This window comes from Rhinopithecus roxellana, chromosome 17 (genome assembly GCF_007565055.1).
Source record: "Rhinopithecus roxellana isolate Shanxi Qingling chromosome 17, ASM756505v1, whole genome shotgun sequence".
Classification (NCBI taxonomy): domain Eukaryota; kingdom Metazoa; phylum Chordata; class Mammalia; order Primates; family Cercopithecidae; genus Rhinopithecus; species Rhinopithecus roxellana.
The window spans coordinates 75,166,525-75,186,879 of record NC_044565.1 but is presented as its reverse complement, the minus strand read 5'-3'; the positions used below and the strand labels follow the sequence as shown (position 1 = coordinate 75,186,879).

Below are 20,355 nucleotides of genomic sequence, written 5' to 3'. Positions count from 1 at the left end.
TGGTTTTGCGAAATCTCTGGGAAGATTTTCAGTGCAGAGCATCAGACAAGCCCCAGAACAGCTACAGGAGGCCAGAGGTTGTCATTTATTCAGAAACTTATTTAGCCTCTTAAAACATGAGTTTCCTAGCTAAAAAACTGAAAGCACTTCTCTCTTTTTCAAAATGACAAGTATCAACTTCTTTCAGAGAACTTTAGTAAATTCTCAAAGAGTAAAATCCAAATGCCCAAGCTTGAAATTCAAGGTGTTCCACAGCCTTGCACCAATCTGCCTTCCCAACTTGTCATCTACCATTATTATTTTTCATGTGTCCCACATTTAAGTGAAACTGTTCCCAATTCCCAGAAACCACCTCTGCCTTCTCATCTCCATGCCCAATTCTAGGGGGGTAAATTCTTCCTTCCCATGTCAACTTTGCTTCTCTCTTCGCTCTACTCCCCCATCCATCTTTATTTTGGAACTTACCAATGTTTCAAGTTCCACATCTCCCTTCATTCCACAATCAGGCCATCTGCATTTATCTATCAGCCCTTCACCATGAGACAATATGCTTGCGAGACAGGGACAGCAAGGTGAACCAAACATAAAAACTGCATGCCATCTCTTTTCTCTCTAAGCATCCTCCCTCAGCTGGAAGTGTTATTTCCCTTCTCTGGGTGCCTGCTAGCAGCTCTCTACCTTAATTTAGCATTATTTACATATACCCTTCATCTCCTCCTCAAAGTATAAGCTCTTAGAAGGCAGTTTTATGATTTGTTTATCTTAGAAAATCTACTACCATGTTTTATACATAGTCACTTAATATATGGTCATAGGAGACAACATGGGAGAGTCAGAGGTATTGTGACTTAGGATAAGAAAACCTGGCTGAAATAATCTTTAATCAAGCCAGTAAAGCCTCAGTGCTCATATTTGCAAATTATGGATACTACCATGTGCCTAAGAGATAGTAAGCATCAAATGAAATCATGTATGAGAACATACTTTTTAAATGGTCAAATGTTTTTTATAATTATTCAATGGGCGCTAATTGAACATGAGTCTTTTGTAACTCAGAGAAAGCAGAATCACATAAACCAAATGTGTTTTTTTGACCATCGTGACTGCTTTTCAATGTCTCCACAAATAAGTTATACCAAGTGACAGTATTATTGCGTTTGAAATATTCTAGTTGTGACAACATGAATTTATATGTTCTTCTTGTCAGAGGAACTTAAGGCTTTATAAACCATTTAAAAATCCTAGAAGGTCATCTGCATTTTAGCCCTATAAAATGTTAAGAATCCATTAAAACAACAACGGTGAACCTGCTGGCCCACCCAACGAGGGATATGTTTAAAAAAAAAAAAAAAAAAAAAACCCTCATTATCATTAGAAACCTGCTTCATAGGAAATACCATTTAAAGTAACTATTCTGTTAAACCATACCAAAATCACTATCCATAAAAATGGGCTTTTCTAGAATCTCAGAGTGCTTCCTTTGGATATCATATTCATTTGGGCCTCACTTTTAGAGTCACATTAAGCGAAAGTTATACTTATTATTTCTCCCACTGAATACTCAAGAACAGAGACTGCATGCTCAATAGTCATGAGAAAATACCTGCTGCCTTTCACACCTGGAAAGCCCAGACTCACCCTCATCACAGACCAGAAGACCAACACAGGAGCGGCATGAAGGAAGGAAGGAATTATCCCACAAGCCTGTAAACGAACAACCTCCACATATCTATTAGGACCTGCACTGTATGGAGGAGGTGAGCTGGGCCCAAAGAGCACATACAGCCAATGTTACCCCAGGATTTCAGCCCCAGTATGCTGGACTCTCAGTTGCTTTCTCTCTCTCTGTTATCCCAGCCAGGCTTCCCACAAGACACAACTCCATGAGGTCCTTCACCTTGTCCCTCCTATACATCATGGTCAGACTCCAGGCAGGTAAGAAAACAGATGGCATAAGGATATCTAGATTCTAGGCATAGCTAACTGGCTTGCCAAGAAACTAAAGCAAGCTCACTTAATTAACACTCTGAACCTAAGTTTCTGTATTGAAAAAATGGTGATGATCATGTCTATTCCACATCAAAAAAAAAAAAAAAAAAAAAAAAAAAAAAAAAAAAACAACAACTGTAAATCACCATGCAAATGTTGGAAATTATTTCTGTTGTGCTGATTATCAAAACTGATTATGAAGTTCACATAATTTTCCCTGGATTATGTTGACTCCTTAGAGTATGGCATTCAAGCCAAATTCAGCCCAACAAATGTTTTTGTAACATGGCCACACCTATTCTTGTTCAGATTGTCTCTGGCTGCTTTCACACTACAATGGCAGACTTGAGTAGCTGTAACAGAAACTGTATGGCCCACAAAGTCTAAAACATATCTTACACTATCTGGGCCTTTACAAAAAGTTTGCCAGCCCTCACCTTTACGTACTGACAAATATTAAAGATCAAAGGGAGTAGCTGACAAGTGACAGTAAATTTTGAATTTTCCCCAAACTTTAAACTATTTTCCAAATACGTCTTTTTTGTCAAAAGATTTAGTATACTATAAACAAATATAAAGAGAGAAGAAAAAAATCAGAAAACCACTTTTTGTAAATAGTAAAATTATACTAAACCAGTAAAGTCCCAAAAAGATACATGCATAAAAATTTTTTAATTTTTCTGTATTTTCAACAGATCACAGGCTATAAGTTCTACAAAATTACCATTCTTAAAGAAAGAAATATCACAAAAATTATCCCTCAAACTATCCAATATTTGAAATAAAATGTAAACAGGAGAGGGAAATAGGTCAGAATATAAATGACGTGTTTCCCACAATTTCCAGTGTGAAACTATCTATTACTATGGGCCCTTCTCACCCCATCCTCTACTTTTTAAAAAATTAAACTGCTCTGCCAACCCTATATGGAGAGTGGAGTTCTGCTTTTGAAATGCTTTTGTAAATAATTTTGCTTCATTTTGCATTTTGAGTAGGCTATGTATATTCTGTTCCTAAACATCTGGTTCAGTGCCAGGAAGGAAAGTGTGCGGCGTGTTTCGACAAGTAGACTTCCTCTGTTTCTCAAAGCCTTCAAAATATTTAGTTTCAAAATGAATACACTGGAAGCCAAAAAATTACCACCCATTTGATTATTTTGTCATTGTTAGACTGTGAAGATTTACAATAAACACAAGTAGGGAAAGGAGCAGTAAGGAAGGAAGGCAACCAAGAAAGATAAAGTGGGGAAAAGCCATAAGACTCATGATAGTCTACTGGAATTGCCTTTGCCTTTCCCTTCCTTGTCTGTAGACCTCCAAGAAAAGCCAGAAAATAGTATTACTTATTGCTGATAAAAAGTCATATGATCTTAGAGATGGACTAAATTTTAGAGGTCATTAAATACAATCCCATTTGTTTTATGAATGAGAAAAACTGAGGCCCAGAAATATTAACTGGCATGCCCTATGGGTTAGCTAGTTAGTGGCAGGACCGGGACCAGAATCCAGTTTCCTGATCATCAGTTCACTTCCCATTAGACTTGGCTCCCTGCCCTGCAAAGCACAATGTACCATTTGGCACATAACAGCTAAATTCTTTTAAAAACTATGCCCAGGGTACCCCTATCATAGCCAGGAAACTCACAATGCCCTTTTAAATCGTATCTATGGGCACATATTTTTTCCAAGTACAGACGATCAAAAATATGCTTTGACCTCCTAAGGATTGGGAGTTACAATAAAGCAAAGGAATAATCAAAGAGCTAATAAGAACTTCAGGCTGTCCCTTTATTTTGTCTTGATGTAAATCAGTTTGAAATAGACACCCCTTCTCCTACCACCACCCCCAGACACACACTTCCAAGACTAAACAGCAATATTCCATAAAAAGACCAGATCTAGCCAGTGTTATTATCCGTCTGACATTTGGGTTATTCTTGTGAGTAACTCAGAAAGTAACGTGGGTGTCTGCGATTATGAGTACACATGCAAACCATAATTGGTCAAAAAATAATAAAAGACATTTTTCTGTGACAAAAATACTGTATTGCATGACAACATGGCAACATGACAGCATTCCGTGGACCGCAATGCTTTCTCCATTTGCAAAAAAGTAAAAAACAAAAATTCAAAACGAACCAACAAGGGTTTCTTGCAGACAGCAACTCCTAGTTCATATTTAAATTAACTTAAAGGAGTACTGAGAGTAATCTACCAGTCTGTCTTCCCAAAATCCACGTTATATATCAATTTATATTCAGTCTTGTGAGACGGAGCAGAAACGTGGCAAAAGATGCAACTCTGTATCCCTTTCTACAACCAAGTACAGGTTTTTGACAATTCTTGGAGTTTTGTTTTAGAACTTGGCTATTTTCGAAGTAAAAACTCCAAATTTCATCACCACCTTCCAAAATTTATTACATGAGTCAAATCTAATACAAATTCCACTTATCACTAGGCTGATAAAATTTGAAGCTTATCAGCACAAGTCATGCCTTAGGGTCTAAATCTAAAACCTACTCTCTTTTCTTCTACTGTATATATTCCCATTACCACACGGCTGCGTAAATGCTAAGCAATAAGGGAAAATATTCTAGTTGCCATTCCCCTAAGAAACCAAAAATCAGGTTAAAAATTATTCCGAAAGTAATTTAAAAGATCCCATGAAAGAAACATATTCGTACTCATAGACAGACATCCATTGAAGCAGAGAGCCGTGTGAATGAAGGGGGTGTCTAAATGCTACAATCTCATAAAACTCGACTCAGTAAGGACAGTTAGGGACCGTGGAGGAACTCACCCACTCGGAAGTTCGTGGCCGTCAGGGTGTCGGCAGCATGACCATTCTCACTAATGAGAGTGGTGGTGTTCCCCTTCTCACAGCTGTTCTGACAGCTGCCCTTGGTGCAGGTCACTTTACAGATGCTCGGAGTAAAGACCACCTTGATGCGGCCAGTGTGGTTACTCACTAGGAGCGGAGGCAGGGAGAAAAAAAACAACAAACACATCAGCTTAGTATCCATGAACTTGCCTTGGAAGGTTTAAAAAAACAGAAGAAAAGAAAAGAAAGGAGCAAGAGGGGGAAAGAGAGAGCCCACAACCCGACAGGTTTAAGGAAAGAGGGAAGCCTTCAGTGCTCGCTGCTCTGTATTCAGTGGTGTCTCTGAAACAGGAGTAGGAAGCTTAGCAAACAGAACTCTGGGATGCACTCCAAAACCACATTTGAAGTCGAGTCACTGGAGTGGGATTACTAACCACAATGCTGCACTTTATTCACGGGCAGACAAAGAGCAATACCGAGGGCACGACAGATTAAAGAGCCAACCCTGACAGGCAGATGTAATGCAAAGGGGTTGGCCGTGCACCTAGCGGTGAATAAACTCTTGTGTCCTCAACTTGCATACTTTCCCTGTTTCTCCACTTATTAAGTCACTATTTGCAGCCCGACCCCTGGAAATGTTTTAGGCATGCGGCATGTCTGAAAACATCTGTCTCAAATCTCCTGGCACTCTCGGCTGAAGTGATCAAATGCTGTGACGCAGCTGCGGGAGCCCATTTCTTTTTCACAACTCCAGGGCACTATTTCTCCATAAGTATTTAGGCAACATATATTTTGTTTTCCTGTGAACAGGGCCCATCTTTAAAGGGGTAAGCCAGGTCACAGGGATAAAGGGTTGCCTCCCTAAAAATAACACCCTTGGGCTCTCACTGTCTCTATTCATAGACCACCTGGAGCAGCCACTGGGGATGGAGCTTTCTTTCATTCACATGGCCTTCTCTTAAAAACCAAATGCTATCACCTGACCACACAGCCGAAGCTATGTGGTATCACAAAATAAGCCCTAGACTAAAAGTACATCCTGGTTTACAATCCCAGCCCAACCACGGTGTGACTCTGGACATGCCATTTCACCTTTTTTCCAAAACATAAGAGAATTGAAACTGATATTTTCTATACACTTCTAACTTTCACCCCGAGTCTCTATCAGCAGTCAGCAAGCTACAGTTCAGGGACCCAATCCAGCTCGCTGCCTGCTTTTGTAAATAAAGTTTTACTGGAACACAGCCACCCTCATTAATTTCTGTACTGTCTATGGCTGCTTTTGTGCTATGATGGCAGAACTGCACAGAGACAGTATGGCTTCATCCAGACCTGCCCTTCACTCCAGGATCTCAACCTGAAGTCTCTGACAAATTGCAGGACACACACAGTTTTGATTGCTACATCTGCGATAGGCCCCCAGCCAGGTCCTTCCTCTTTCCAGGAGACTAGGCAGAAAGCAAAAATGGTAGCAGTAGCTGAAGAGAGCCAGTCATCTGTGAGGCTGACAAGAAGCAGTGCCCTTCTGACGCCACTCCATGACTAGAGTGGCCAAAGGGGAGAGAGGCTCTGGGCCAGCCTTTTTTATACCATCTTTGCCCACCAGAAAAGCTTGTCTCTCTTTATACTGCTTTGGTTTGGCTAATATTATATTTTCAGAAAATCATCCCAAGATGCCTCTCTAAGACCCTCAACATACTAAAATTGTGGTCATAAACTGAGCTTGGAAACAAAGAACTTTAACCAAAGAAGCCATTCCCATGTCAAGGTTGGAATGGGGCCCTAGAGGTTTTCAAACACAACCATCTCTCATCCACTGTTTGCATTCCACGTATCAAGTGGTCGTGTAACCTTTATTTGAAAATCTCTAGTGACGGGCAGCTCATTACCCACAAAAGCACATGATAGCTATGGCAGTTCCCAGCAAGTACTATTTTTTATTGAGCTGAAATCTGGCCTCACAGTAACTTGCACACATTAATCCTAATTTGGTTCCCCATGGCCTCTTCCACATGACAGCCCTTCAAATAAGTTATCTTTGAGATAAATGCCACTTAACCAAAGAAAGCTAAAATTAGAAGGACTTCAACCCATCAGCTGGGTTGGCCATCTCACTTAGAAGAAGAAAAATGATTCCTCTGGAGGAGAAAGCCCTCCATTCTTTTCAAATGGTTTTTCAAGACATTTTCTCCTTCACCAGTCGTTCTAACCCTGGAGGATCAAGACATGTTGTCTGAGGTGGGGAGCTGTCCTAGTGGCCAAGCAGGCCTTCTGGCACCTTGCAAAATGACATCCAATAGGAAGCTACTATCAGTCAATACTTTAAATCGAGGGCTAGCAAACCTTTTCTACAAAGGGCCAAACTGTAACTATATTAGGATTGCAGGCCAAAAGGACTCTATTGCTATTCAACTCTGTGGACCCACTTAGCTGGAAAGCAGCCTGTCAAAAACAATATGTAAATGAGTGGGCATGGCTGTGTTCCAATCAAACTTTATGTAAACACTTCAGTAACCCCTCCTTTAAATGCTTACAGGACATTTTCAAGTTAGCTGGGAGTCTACCTTAGAAATTAAAAAAAAAAAAAAAAAATGGAATCCTGATTTCACCAGCAGATAAAATTCACCTAGTTTGATTTGTTTTTTTACAGTAGCACAAACAAATCAGCTTATAATCTAAGTTGTTAGACAATGCTTACAAATATCTTGAGGATACTTTGTGTGTTCAAGTGTGTGAAACCCAAGAAAAAAACAGACAACATTTTCCCACTTCAAAAGAATATAAACTCCTATTTTTTCTGGCTCGTGGTACAATAATGAAATTAGAATCTGTGTGCCAACTATTTTGTCTTCTCTGGCATTAACTTGTAGCACCAGCAGCTGCCACACAGATGCTCACACAGTCACCTAAATTATGCTCACTTAGGCGAACGGAGACATCCAAAGAAAGCAAGCACTTAATCATTATTCCCATTTCACCTCCCAGTTACAGTAGTCACTTTATAAGCACTGGAGATTCTCTGCGTCTATTGTTTTTAAAAACTTCTTATATTTCTTTGCCAAAAAAAAATGTTTTGGCTTGGAATCATCTGGATTTTCAAAAGGCAGAGACAGTTTCATATGACTTAATTCTGATTTTTACTATGTTCACATCTTCTTGGAAGCAGAAGCTATATTTTATTTCATATAAAAATAAAAATGCTTGTGTTTTACAAGCATTCTGCTATAAAGTAATCTAATTCTAAAACAGACACTTGTATTCTAAGCGGGTTCTCTCATCTCCATGAAGCACTTACTTCTACATTATAATTAGCTTTAGGTTTTCATGCCAATCTTCTCAAAATTGGTAGTGAAAATGAACTACTGCTTTTGACACTAGATTATTATCCAGAGCTCTAACAGGATCTCCATAAATGCTGGATGGATTAGAAAATATGTTCTCCCATCTTTACTCCTTGAAAATCATTCCTACATGGGTATTTTGTAAATACCCATGGGTATAGTGTAAAAAGTTTAAGTTTTAAAGTTCATCAAACAAAGATCCATGCTCTGAGCTTCAAATTCCTCACATGTGACACGCTGAAGGCAATACCACTCACCTTTCAAGAATTTAGTAGGAATTCACTAACAGTGGACACAAGCTCTCCTGCAAAGGCCATTTGGTCTATCGGAGGCATCTTCTTTGAATGCCTTGAATAAGGTAATACTCAAGGACTCCTGATGGCTTGCAGAGATTAGGTACCCAATAACTGTGGAACAGACAAAGTAACCCGAAGGTGTCCATGGGGCAAGGGTGACTGTCGGATCTCACAGAGATCCAAGACTCACAGGATGCTGGAGGTCATTTTGGTCTAAGGTCCTGCTGCACCAGTGAGAAAACAAGCTCAGAACTAACCAGAGGCAGAAGACCATCCCGAGTGGCACCTACCAGGTGATTAGGAATTCTAAGTCTGAGAAGCAAAAGTTAGGCCAGTCAGGAGTTAACAGGGAAACCACTGGCACAGCTTCTGTGCTTGGTCCTTCAGAGGAAAAAAAAAAAATGTAATTTTTCGATCCCTTTAGGTGAATCAGCCCCCAAAATCTTAAGCAAGCACTTTAAAACTTTGGGTTTTAGAGGCCTTGGCTAGAGGCACAGATTGCCTGGAGCCATGCAGCACCTCCATTGGGCCTCCCAGTCAGTCAAGACACTCAAGAGTCAACATCCTGTCTGCAGCGTCTGCCAGACCCTGCGCAAATTTATACCTCCAAGAAGAGGCACTGGCACTCGGTTTAAAACAAACCACAGATATTCAGAGTGAATGGTGAATGGGATGGAAGCGAAGTCGATACCCCTCCTCCCATGATAAAAAGCTTTCGTTTCTGTTTCGGGGTTGTTAACAACAGAGAAAAATACAAAACTGTGAAAATTGTTCTTTACAAACAGACATCAGTCTAGAAAAGAGCACAGTTGCCCTTGTTCGGTCATTAGACTAGGATGTGACCAAAAGCAAAGAGGCCAAAGAAATAAATAAAACAAGTTCAAGACTCACATCTGATGTCATGAGCAAATACAGTCTCCCCAGCATTCGTCCAGAATGCCGTGACAGCACATTAGCACGCATCCAACTTAAACAATGGGGACCAACCAGCACAGGCAATATCCTCTGGGAAGAAGCAACCTCTCTGTGGTTTAAAGCCACCACCCAGTTTAAAGAGACCTACAGGCTGATTCAATACACAAGTCACGTGTACACTCTTCAGGGTGTGAGAGAGACTGAGCTAACAGTTCATTCTCCCACTTGCAGTTCATCGCTTACCCGAAGGCCAAGAATTCTTTGAAGGACAAATCATAAAAATATTAAATAACGCTTAGAATAACAGGACTTTATTGTTCAGCTCTCCAGGCTTGCTTAACTCCTCCTGGGCTATTAAAATAATGCCCATAGACTGCTCTGTGTTCCTCAAGTAAGGTGTTATGTAAATAAAAATTAATATCAAATCTATTACTTCACCAGGCTGCCCCAGTCCTGGAAAACCCTGCAAGAAGAAAACTCAGATGAGATCATTAGTACTGATGTGGACAGTTCCACAGGTAAGAATCCAGAGTAACCTTTCACTCCATCTCTTGAGTTACTGAGGCAGGAGTAACTAAAGAAAGAGACAGAGAGAGCAACAACTGCTACACAAATGATAGAAATCTAAGTCTAAGATCAAGGAAAAGCATAAGTCATTATGGCTTAGAAACCTTGCCATCTTTACAAAAAACATTTTTCCCCTAAAAATTTACCCAAACAATGGCCAATCATATTTTCTAAAATTAAAACCATTTTTAATTAAGTATGCTAAAGAGAATAACTGAATAAGCAACAGGACATTGCAGTTTCTCATGTACTTTTGGAAAGAAAAACAGAAAATTATTTGCTACTAAAATTTCACAACATATTATGCAAGAATCATCTTGACACATGATGGAAACTTCTAACTTTATAGATAAAATCTGTGTAAGATATTTAATTTTTGAAAGAGACACCGTGGGACAGCCTGGTGTGGTTCTGGGGCCGCTAAAACTGAGGTGTGTGCCCTGATGCTGCCTCTGGTTACTGGAATGCCTTCAGCAAGTGCTGTCGCCTCTGTCCCTGGACTGCAGTCCACAGTCTGTCCTGAACTTTTCTGGGTGTTCCACATCCCTAAACTGAAGAAGTATGCCCAGACAGTTGAACCCCTTCAGGGTCTATGATGTTAAAAAAAAAAACATTTTATAAAAAGGACAGACCATGAGAATGTCAAAAAGCCATGGATTTGTTTTCCTCGTTCTCCACTTTTATTACCAACTGTATTTTCTTTTCCCAATCACTGGCCCCAGAGTCATACCAGGCTGTTTCCGGTGTCTGTTCCAGGTGTCTCTGTTCCAGGCTATTCCAGGTGTCTCTTTCAAAATGACTTTTAAAACTCACCTGATATAGAACATATCTGGAAATCCCTCCTCTAGAACACATCTGGAAATCCCTCCTCTAGAACACATCTGGAAATCCCTCCTCTAGAACACATCTGGAAATCCCTCCTCTAGAACACATCTGGAAATCCCTCCTCTAGAACACATCTGGAAATCCCTCCTCTAGAACACATCTGGAAATCCCTCCTCTAGAACACATCTGGAAATCCCTCCTCTGCTCCTAATTCTGAATATTAAGAGAACCTACCAGTGTTGTCCCATCCAGAAGGGATAGTAGTATTTGAAATGCTGTGACTGAGAGTTGAAGAAACACATCCTCCAAGAAGAAAGGTCATGAATCCGTTCATAAAAAGAGGAAAAAAGAAAGGAGTAGCGAGAGCTCAACGTACCCAATTTCCCAATTCTGAATTGAGAATGTAATCCACAGCCACAGTCTAGAATCCTGACAATCATGGGAGCCACACTTGGCGAGGGTTCAATGAGTTTGCCCTGGGTTTTTGGGAACTGGGGAGAGTGAAAGGCACCACGGTTCAAGATGTTACTCTAAGAGTCTGTCTCCCAAGGGGGAAACCATTTAAAAGATACATTTTTTCAGAAATGAAAAATAGCTACCTCCCTCAAAGATTCTAAGCCAGTCTTTGCAGCAGCACAGCTTTAAATTCCACACCATGGCCATGTGGCTGGGGGACCCGGATGTGCAGACGTGCAACTGATAAGAAGACTGACTTCACTGCTCTCTGTAAACAGAACAAGGAGCAGAGCAATCAACACACTTACCTGTCTTCCATCTCTACTATGCATGCAATCTGCCTAGTTTGCATAGGCTCTTTACAACAACAGTGGATTACATATGCTTCACATGACTCAAATTTTCTGTCCCTTAATTTTGGAACCACAGTTAGGCTTTATTTATCCCCACATTTGTTGTTTTTCAAAGAGCAAGTAAATGGAGGCATTTGACCATTTCTATAAATAACATCTATCTGTATGTGGAGAAGCAAGCTTGACTAAATGATAGATATCTGCTGGACTATTTGTTTACCAAGGAACACATTTGATGGCTTACTCATAAGCTAAACAGGGGGCCATTCTTCTCAAGGATCCCAAATTATCTCTACTACACACTTTGAAAATTAGAATCCTATATATTTGTTATGACAAATTATTTCCAACAAAATCTAACTCCCTGAAAGGAAAGTAAGACCCTTTCCTACCTAGGTCCAATCTAACCTTGCCTCCCACCACATCTCCATGTAAAGCCAGGGCCTGAGCCAGGCCACATTGTCCACATGTCCCCACTCAGACACCTCACTCATGCAGTTTCCTTTCCCTACAAACCTTTTCCTCTTCCTTCCCACATTACATCCTTTTGACTCAACTAAAATACTCCTTCCCTCCACGATTTTCACTGACCTAGGCACAACCAAATGTTTCAACCCTCCATTTTCTCTTGACTCTTTGCAGACACTTCTATGGATATTTCTCCACTTTTCCCACCTTCCTTTGGCCTCAGTCAGGCCAAAGAAACAGTCTGTATTCTTATCCTCCTTTTCTATCTATAACAAATGTCCCACCTGGTGATTCTCTTTTTAGGACTGGAAGAGAGAGTGTAGTAAGAGGGGAGTGTCATGGGAATGGAATAAAGGGGTTGGAAATGAAGAGGCCTGGTATGAACTGAGGCTGAGAATCCACGGGAAGACGGACAATGGGAAGGGAAAGCAACAGGAAGGGCAGACAATGGGAAGGGCAGAGAAATGACTTTTACTCAAACAACTAATAGCTGGAAGTCACAAAACTTTTTTTTTTTTTTTTTTTTTTGAGACGGAGTCCCACTCTGTCGCCCAGGCTGGAGTGCAGTGGCCAGATCTCAGCTCACTGCAAGCTCCGCCTCCCAGGTTTACGCCACTCTCCTGCCTCAGCCTCCCGAGTAGCTGGGACTACAGGCGCCCGCCACCTCGCCCGGCTAGTTTTTTGTATTTTTTAGTAGAGACGGGGTTTCACCGTGTTAGCCAGGATGGTCTCGATCTCCTGACCTTGTGATCCACCCGTCTCGGCCTCCCAAAGTGCTAGGATTACAGGCTTGAGCCACGGCGCCCGGCCGGAAGTCACAAAACTTTAAAGGAGTTGAATGTCTCAGGCTTCTACCACCTTTGTAAAGAGGGCTTGGGAATTTTCTTCGGACACCAAGGCAGACATAGTGAAGGAAATGACTTATTACACTTCAGGAAATTTAAATTCTGCTTAAGAGAGAAAAAAAAAAAAAAAAAAAAAAAAAGAGTCAAAAGACAAGGCAGAAAAGAAAACCAAAACCTCCTGGGTCCTGAACACACATTCTGAGCCACTGGAGCTGCCAGGCCAGAAGTAGATATCTTGATGTGCCTCTAAGGGATCCCAATTCTTTCACGCAAGCAATAAAAATCCAGAGCAAACAAAAATGAAATTATAAACTTGAATGCATTATATTGTAAGAATCACCAAAGAAGTCAAAGATATGAACATTTTTGCAACGGCCAAAACAACTCTCAAGTTTGATGGATTCGATGGAGAGAAAAATCTGTTGAAGCAGTTATATAGAAAATTGGCATTTTAAAATCTCTAAATTAATTTAGAATTAGAGTATCAGGGAATCCAAGCTTGCAGAATACTGATTCTGTCATTTACTTCATTTTTTTTTTTTTTTTTTTTTCCCAGTACAAACTTCTCTCTGGCTCAGTTTTTAAATGAATGCATCCAATGGCCCCAACTACTCCCCCCACGGGACTACTGCCAAACTCAATAGAGCTCATCATTAGGAAAGATTTCAGCCTCAATATCCTTTTCTCAAAATCATATATATCTAGCTACGCTCCAGCATTATGTGATAAATAAAACTGAAAAATGATCAGTTGCCAATAAACAAATTACTGATGCATAATTGTACACTGTAAATTTTCCAGCTGTCAGTTAATTCTTTTTAGGTTGACCATTTTCAGTTTCCTCATTTCCTTTGACTTTCATTAAAAGAGTGCCTCTTCTGTTAAACACTGTGATGGTTTTAAAATATGTTCACAAATTCCCTGATACTTCTCTCTTTAAGAGGTGAAATCTAAAAGTCTAATCTCCCCTTGGACATAGGCTGGTTTTTGTGAATCTTGTCTAAGAACAAACCAGACATGGTGGCTAATGCCTGTAATCCCTGCACTTTGGGAGGCTAAGGCGGGAGGATTGCTTGAGTTCAGGAGATCGAGACTAACACTGGCAACACAGCAAGACCCTGTTTCTAAAAAATAAAAAAATAAATAACAGAATAAAAATGGAATGATGCTTTGCAACTTCAGAGACTACATCATAAAAGACACTGTGGCTTCTGCCTTGGTCTGTCTCCGTTGGATCACTCACTCTGGGGGAAGCCAACTCCCATGCTATGAGAATGATCAAGCAGTCTAAGGTGAGACACACTCATGGGGCAAAGAACTGAAGTCTCCTGCCAACAGTCACATGAGTGAACCACCTTTAAAGTATCTTCTAGGCCCAGTCAAGCCTTCAGATAACTGCAGCTCTTACTAATATCCTGATTGGAATTTCATAAAAGAAACTGAGCCAGAACCAACCAACTGAGGTCCCTCTAAATTCCTGAACCACAGAAACTCTTAAGGTAATGTTTATGGCTTTAAACCACTACAGTTTGGAGTAATTTTTACGCAACAACTGATAACTAACATAAACATACACACACACAAAACACGTTCCTCTTCCCTTCTGCTTTTCTTTCTGCCCAGATTCTGAGAACAACAGAAATTATGGACCTTTCTAAATGCACAAAAACACCGTCTACGTGAATGGCAGTGTGCCTACTAGGCTACAAAGAGCAAATACACACAACAATCATGTAAGCTGCAATCACACCCATTTTGCCAGCAAGGAAACCACAGAGATGTTCATCAGAAGCTTGACCATGGTTGTTCTATTAGGAAACTAAGTGAAGTTGGGATTTTAATGCAAGCCCTTGTTCTTTCTTTCCTCAATATACCCCAATGCCTCTCCTATACTTGTAATGAGCATTACTATGAAAAATATATGACACTTAGGAAAGTGAATGCTATATGCTTGGGAAATTAGGATGAGGGAGAGAGAAACAAGAATAGATGAAGCACCTATGTTATGTGTTCTGTAGTATGCTAGATATCTTATATCGACTTCATCTCACTTCATTCTCACAACAGTCCTACAGAACAAGTCTTAAGATCTTTATCTGTAAGACAAAGAAACTGACAATAAGAAGTTCAAAGGAAAAGAACACAATAAAACGATCCACACGCTCTACCCTTTAGGATGTTGAACCCAGAGCGCATAAAAAGACACTCAGAATAATGCCATCCAACCTATCTACCTCACAAGACTGTGGCAGGGGCCGTGTGAAATAAATTGTATGTATATCATTTATAGGTTGTAAAATTCTATGCGAATCAAAGAAAAAATCCTTACACGTGGTCAGTTTTAACTGGAGCAACTGTTAGAAAAGCTCAAACCAGTAGTGACACTTAAACCATGATATATTATAGAGCAAAACATATAACCACTTCTAAATCTAGGAAAATTTTCATCTTGGGATATTTGCTTTCAGATCATAACTATTATTAAAGACTCTAGAATAACGCAAGATTCTACTGTGGACTTTGGTTCCACCGTCATTTCCAGATATAACCTGATAATCTGACTTTGTTTGACAGGGATCCTAATGAACGTCAACCAGCTGTAGGAACCCACTGATTAGAAAGGTTTACTCTGCATCTGAATAATTTTTTTTTTTTTTTTTTTTTTTGAGACAATCTTGCTCTGTCTCCCAGGCTGGAGTGCAGTGGCACAATCTCGGCTCACTGCAACCTCCGCCTTCTGGGTTCAAGTGATTCTCCTGCCTCAGCCTGCCAAGTAGCTGGGATTACAGACATGCACCACCATGCCCGGCTAATTTTTGTATTTTTAGTAGAGATGGGGGTTTCACCATGTCAGCCAGGCTGGTCTCAAACTCCTGACTTCAAGTGATCTGCCTGCCTTAGCCTCCTAAAGTGCTGGGATTACAGGCATGAGCCACTGTGCCTGGCCGCATTTGAGTAATTTTTGTTAAGCTAAACAACTCTTGTTAACAGCTCTATAGTTACATAACAAATTTTTAAAACATGTTATTGTGTTAAAAGTCTTACATATAATACAATTTTAAAATATAGTCACATTTTGACTTTGCACTCGCCTACAGATAACTTACACAAAGGGCTAAAGTGTCACTTTTTTCCAGTGAATAAGATTGATTTCTGTAATTTTAAACTCATTTTTTTGGTTCCTAACTTAAGGAATACATTTTAAGTAGTAGTCAAGTAATATGCAAGTATTATAATGTAACATATTTAATTAATGCATATAAAGTACTTAGTACCATGGTTGGCATGCAGAAAGTGCTAAATAGATGAGGAGGAGGAGGGTGGAACTTACCTCATGTCTTTGCTGAGACAAAGGAGCCTATGTCCTAACTACCTGACCTTCGATAACAAGAATTCAATTTACAATATCTTCAGCACATTTGTTTGTATTTTCTTGCATAGAGTATATGTTCTTAAGGTATATTAAGGTGTGGTTTGGAAACTGGGATCTCTGACAAGAAACAACATGAATCCCTTTCTCCATTAATATTCTTTGAAAAACCCCTTCAAAGAGAGGCATCTAATTTTGCTAGATTTCCATGTTCAAGACATGGCACAGCATGCCTGCTATGTACTTACACACATACCGCACTGCGGTTGCCAGAAAACCCATACCAAAAAAAAAGATGAATGAACAGAAGGCATGATGGGATCCCAGGAATCTTACTGAAAAGGTTTCCCAATCCACATTCACTAACTGAAGCTAGACATTCTCCATTCCATGTGGGAAAGAATCCCCCAGACCTGAGAAGGCTTCTTTTAAAAATTCCAATGGAAGCTTAGACATGAATATGGCAATACCATCAAGGTCCTAGTAACCCACAGTCCAGGTAGAACAATTCTCCAAGTGTTGCAGAGGTCTCAGGGAACTGATGGAACTGACCCACCCACTCCTCTTTCCATGTGCCAAGCTTGCTTAGAAGTGAATGTGGATAGGACTAAGAGCTATAAAGGGAGTGAGGAAAAGCTGAGCAGCTGGGTTTTCCCTCTCTAGAAGTCAAGCTTTTGTGCTGCACATAATCAGGACATGCAGCTGTTACACAGCAAAGTAGAAATAGAACTTGTATTAGCTGAGGTCTCTTGCCTACAAAACAACAAGAGGGTGCACATTATCTCGAGCAACAGGATGTTCAAGTGCGATTGGGTACAGCAAGAAGGAGACAGAAGTCTCAAGAGAACCCGGAACCCAGAACCAGCTGGCCATATAAGCCAAACCTCATGGAGGCTAAGACACAGCTGAGTAACTGAAAAGATGTTCAGAATCCACAGCACTGGTAGCAACCCCATTATATGCTGCCCATGACTACCTCCCTTCAGAAATGCTGCTGAACTTCATTCTTGTACCCAACATTAACATGGTAGGATTGGCTACTTCTCTGGCTACTTCTGCTTCTTTTCAGTATTATATTTCCGTTCCAGTTACTTACTGTTCAATTCTAACTTACGAATTCCTTAAGAGAGATTCTGATTAATCTAATTTCATCAACATCATTCCTGTTTGGGAAAGTGCCTCTGCCATGCCACCTTACAGGCAGCTGCCACCTCAGATTGGTTTTACTTGAGTCAAGCGCCTACCTGTTTTCCAGTCTACTGTGGCCAGAAGGTGAGATCACCCATAACATCACTTTTACCGAAAGGCAGCCTGTCTGATTACAATAGTTATCATCTGCTCTAAGACTAATGATTGATTTGTCCAGATTGTTTTAAAAAGTAAATATGCCCTGCTGAAATGGTAATTTTGGAAAAAACAACAGATTTCAAGGGAATTGGCATGTCAGCAGACCGGATGCATATGCCTTTTTCATGATAGATTCATGGTAGAAGAAGGAAGAGAGGAAACACGCAAATCCTCTTGAAGTTCCCACTCAGAACCCACAGACTCGTTCCACCCACACTCGATAGGTCAAAGTCACATGGTCAAGCCTGGTGTCAAAGGGACTAGCCAAATCCACGATCCCCACAGAAAGCCATGGCAAGATGGCGGGGCGGGGGTGGTGGAAGAACTAGAAAGAACTATGCATATGTTATACAATCTACCATGTTTATTATTTATTCTCGGATGAATAAAATGTTAGGGGAGAAAGTCAAATCGGTCAGAGAATCATTCTTAACAAAACTATATCCACCACCTTTTCTCTCCTATAAAGACAAACTAAAGTGCATTTAAATATTCCTTCATTTTCATTAAATTTTCACAGTTACCAAAACCAAAACAAACAAACAGAAACTCTTTGGACCAGAAAGCATGTACCTAACTGAATCACAAAAGGTCAGTACAGTATTTTTGACTGATGAATAAAGGAAAAAAATATAAACCAAAAGATTTTGTTTGGGGGAGGATTACACTGTAACCTTCTAAAGTAAAGCAGATGCATGCTCCAGCCAGCTCCTCCATGGAATGTAAGCTGAAAGCGTGGGAGGAAGAGCTCTTGGTTTCTGCTGGATCTCAGTCAAGCAGTTGCACTCATGAGATGCACCTGTAGCCATTAAGGGGTGTTGGTTAAACAAGGAGCCCAGCTGCCGGGTGCCTGTGCTTCCAGGCCTTGTTAGGGAAGAGCACTCAATCCCACACAAGAAGCCCAGAGGCCATCAACACAGGCACGACCACCGCCCTCTCACCTGCTCTCCGGATGCTTTTCTTTCTCTCACCAAAGCTTTCTAAATCTGTTTATAGGATACAAGGACTTTCAAATAATTACGATGTTTTTCACAAAACACTGCGTATTTGAAATATTTTCATTCAATAAGAAAAAAAAAAGCTAGAACCTTGGAAAAGCAAACTTGTGAAGTGCAGTTAGGGCTATAAGAATTTTTCTTAATGGAGCTTCCTTTATGGATAATGTAAGAAACAAAAAAAAAAAAAGACTTTACAAAATTTATTTCCACTGAAGAAAATCAGACTAATTAGAAAGTTTTCCAACAGAACTAAAAGAAAATGTATTTAAAAGTGGTCAGAAAGTGGATCTAATGAGAAATAACGATGATAATCACCAAAGTCAGCTCCATGCTAATTATATTTACTCAGGGAGAGACTTGGGGATTATTTTTCCCAACTTGCATACCATGCTAAGTATTAAGAAATTGCATGTAAGTCTGAGTAGTCAACCACGTACTAAAGAGGTTCTGTAGTCTTTTAATAGCATAGTACTTTGCTTAATAAAGATGATATTTAATTGCAAAAAAAGTTACTTTAAAAAATACACATAAAATACTGTTGGTGGGAGTATAAATTAGTTCAATCATTGTGGAAAGCAGTTTGGCAATTCCTCAAAGAGCTAAAAGCAGAACTACCATTCAACCCAGCAATCCCATTATTGGATATATACCCAGAGGAATAGAAATCATTCTACCTTAAAGACACATGCACGTGAATGAATGTTCATTGCAGCACTATTCACAATAGCAAAGACATGGAATCATCCTAAATGCTCATCAATAACAGACTGGATAAAGAAAATATGGTACATATATGCCATGAAATACTATGCAGCCATAAAAAAGAATGAGATCATGTCTCCTGCAGAAACATGGATGGAGCTGGAGACTATTATCCTTAGTAAACTATGCAGGAACAGAAAACCAAATACCACATGTTCTCACTTGTAAGTGGGAGCTAAATGATAAGAACTTCTGAACACAAAGAAGGGAACAACAGACCCTGGGGTCTACTTGAAGTGGGAAGGTAAAAGGAGGGAAAAGGGCAGAAAAGATAACTATTATACTGGGCTTAATACCTGGGTGATGAAATAATCTGTAAAACCCCCGTGACGCGTTTACCTATGTAACACACTTTCACATGTACCTCTAATCCTAAAAGTTAAAAAAATACACATATATATACTTGATTGAATATATGTATGTATATATACATACAGCCATCATACATATATACACGTACGTATTTCTTGGTTTAAAGTTTGCTTGTCAGAAGAATTAATATAACCATATTGCAATTACCTCTTAGGAAACAAAGTTGTTCTCCAGTCATGTATTAATTTCTACCTCCTTTGTATGGGAACAAAAAGAAATTAGGGCAGCCAGAGTAGCGTCAATATTCAGGATATATTAAAAAACAAACAATGCAGAACTAAAATTACAGAAAATAACACAAAGCCATTTTTAAGAAATGTCACATATAAAATATAAGAAAGGTATTTATGGGCCGGGCACAGTGCTCTCGCCTGTAATTCCAGCACTTTGGGAGGCTGAGGCGGGTGGATCACAAGGTCAGGAGATCAAGACCATCCTGGCTAACACGGTGAAACCCCGTCTCTACTAAAAATACAAAAAAATGAGCTAGGCGTGGTGGCAAGCGCCTATAGTCCCAGCTACTCCGGAGGCTAAGGCAGGAGAATGGCGTGAACCCGGGAGGCGGAGCTTGCAGTGGGCCGAGATGGCGCCACTGCACTCCAGCCTGGGAGACAGAGCAAGACTCCGTCTC

The 20,355-nt window shown here is 40.1% G+C and overlaps 1 protein-coding gene across 12 annotated transcripts in view; it reads right to left on the bottom strand.

Annotated features, from left to right (window-relative positions):
• The window catches only part of LTBP1 (latent transforming growth factor beta binding protein 1), a 444,191-nt gene that overhangs the window by 253,300 nt on the left and 170,536 nt on the right, over positions 1 to 20,355 (bottom strand). For 9 of the 12 annotated variants that reach the window (XM_030921070.1, XM_030921073.1, XM_030921071.1 and 6 more), the window contains exon 5: positions 4,789 to 4,956. In XM_030921070.1, the coding sequence (XP_030776930.1) occupies positions 4,789 to 4,956 (168 nt within the window). Of the gene's footprint in view, positions 1 to 4,788; positions 5,226 to 20,355 lie in introns of those variants that run through there. The other 3 variants (XM_030921079.1, XM_010372403.2, XM_030921080.1) reach the window with 1 other exon arrangement.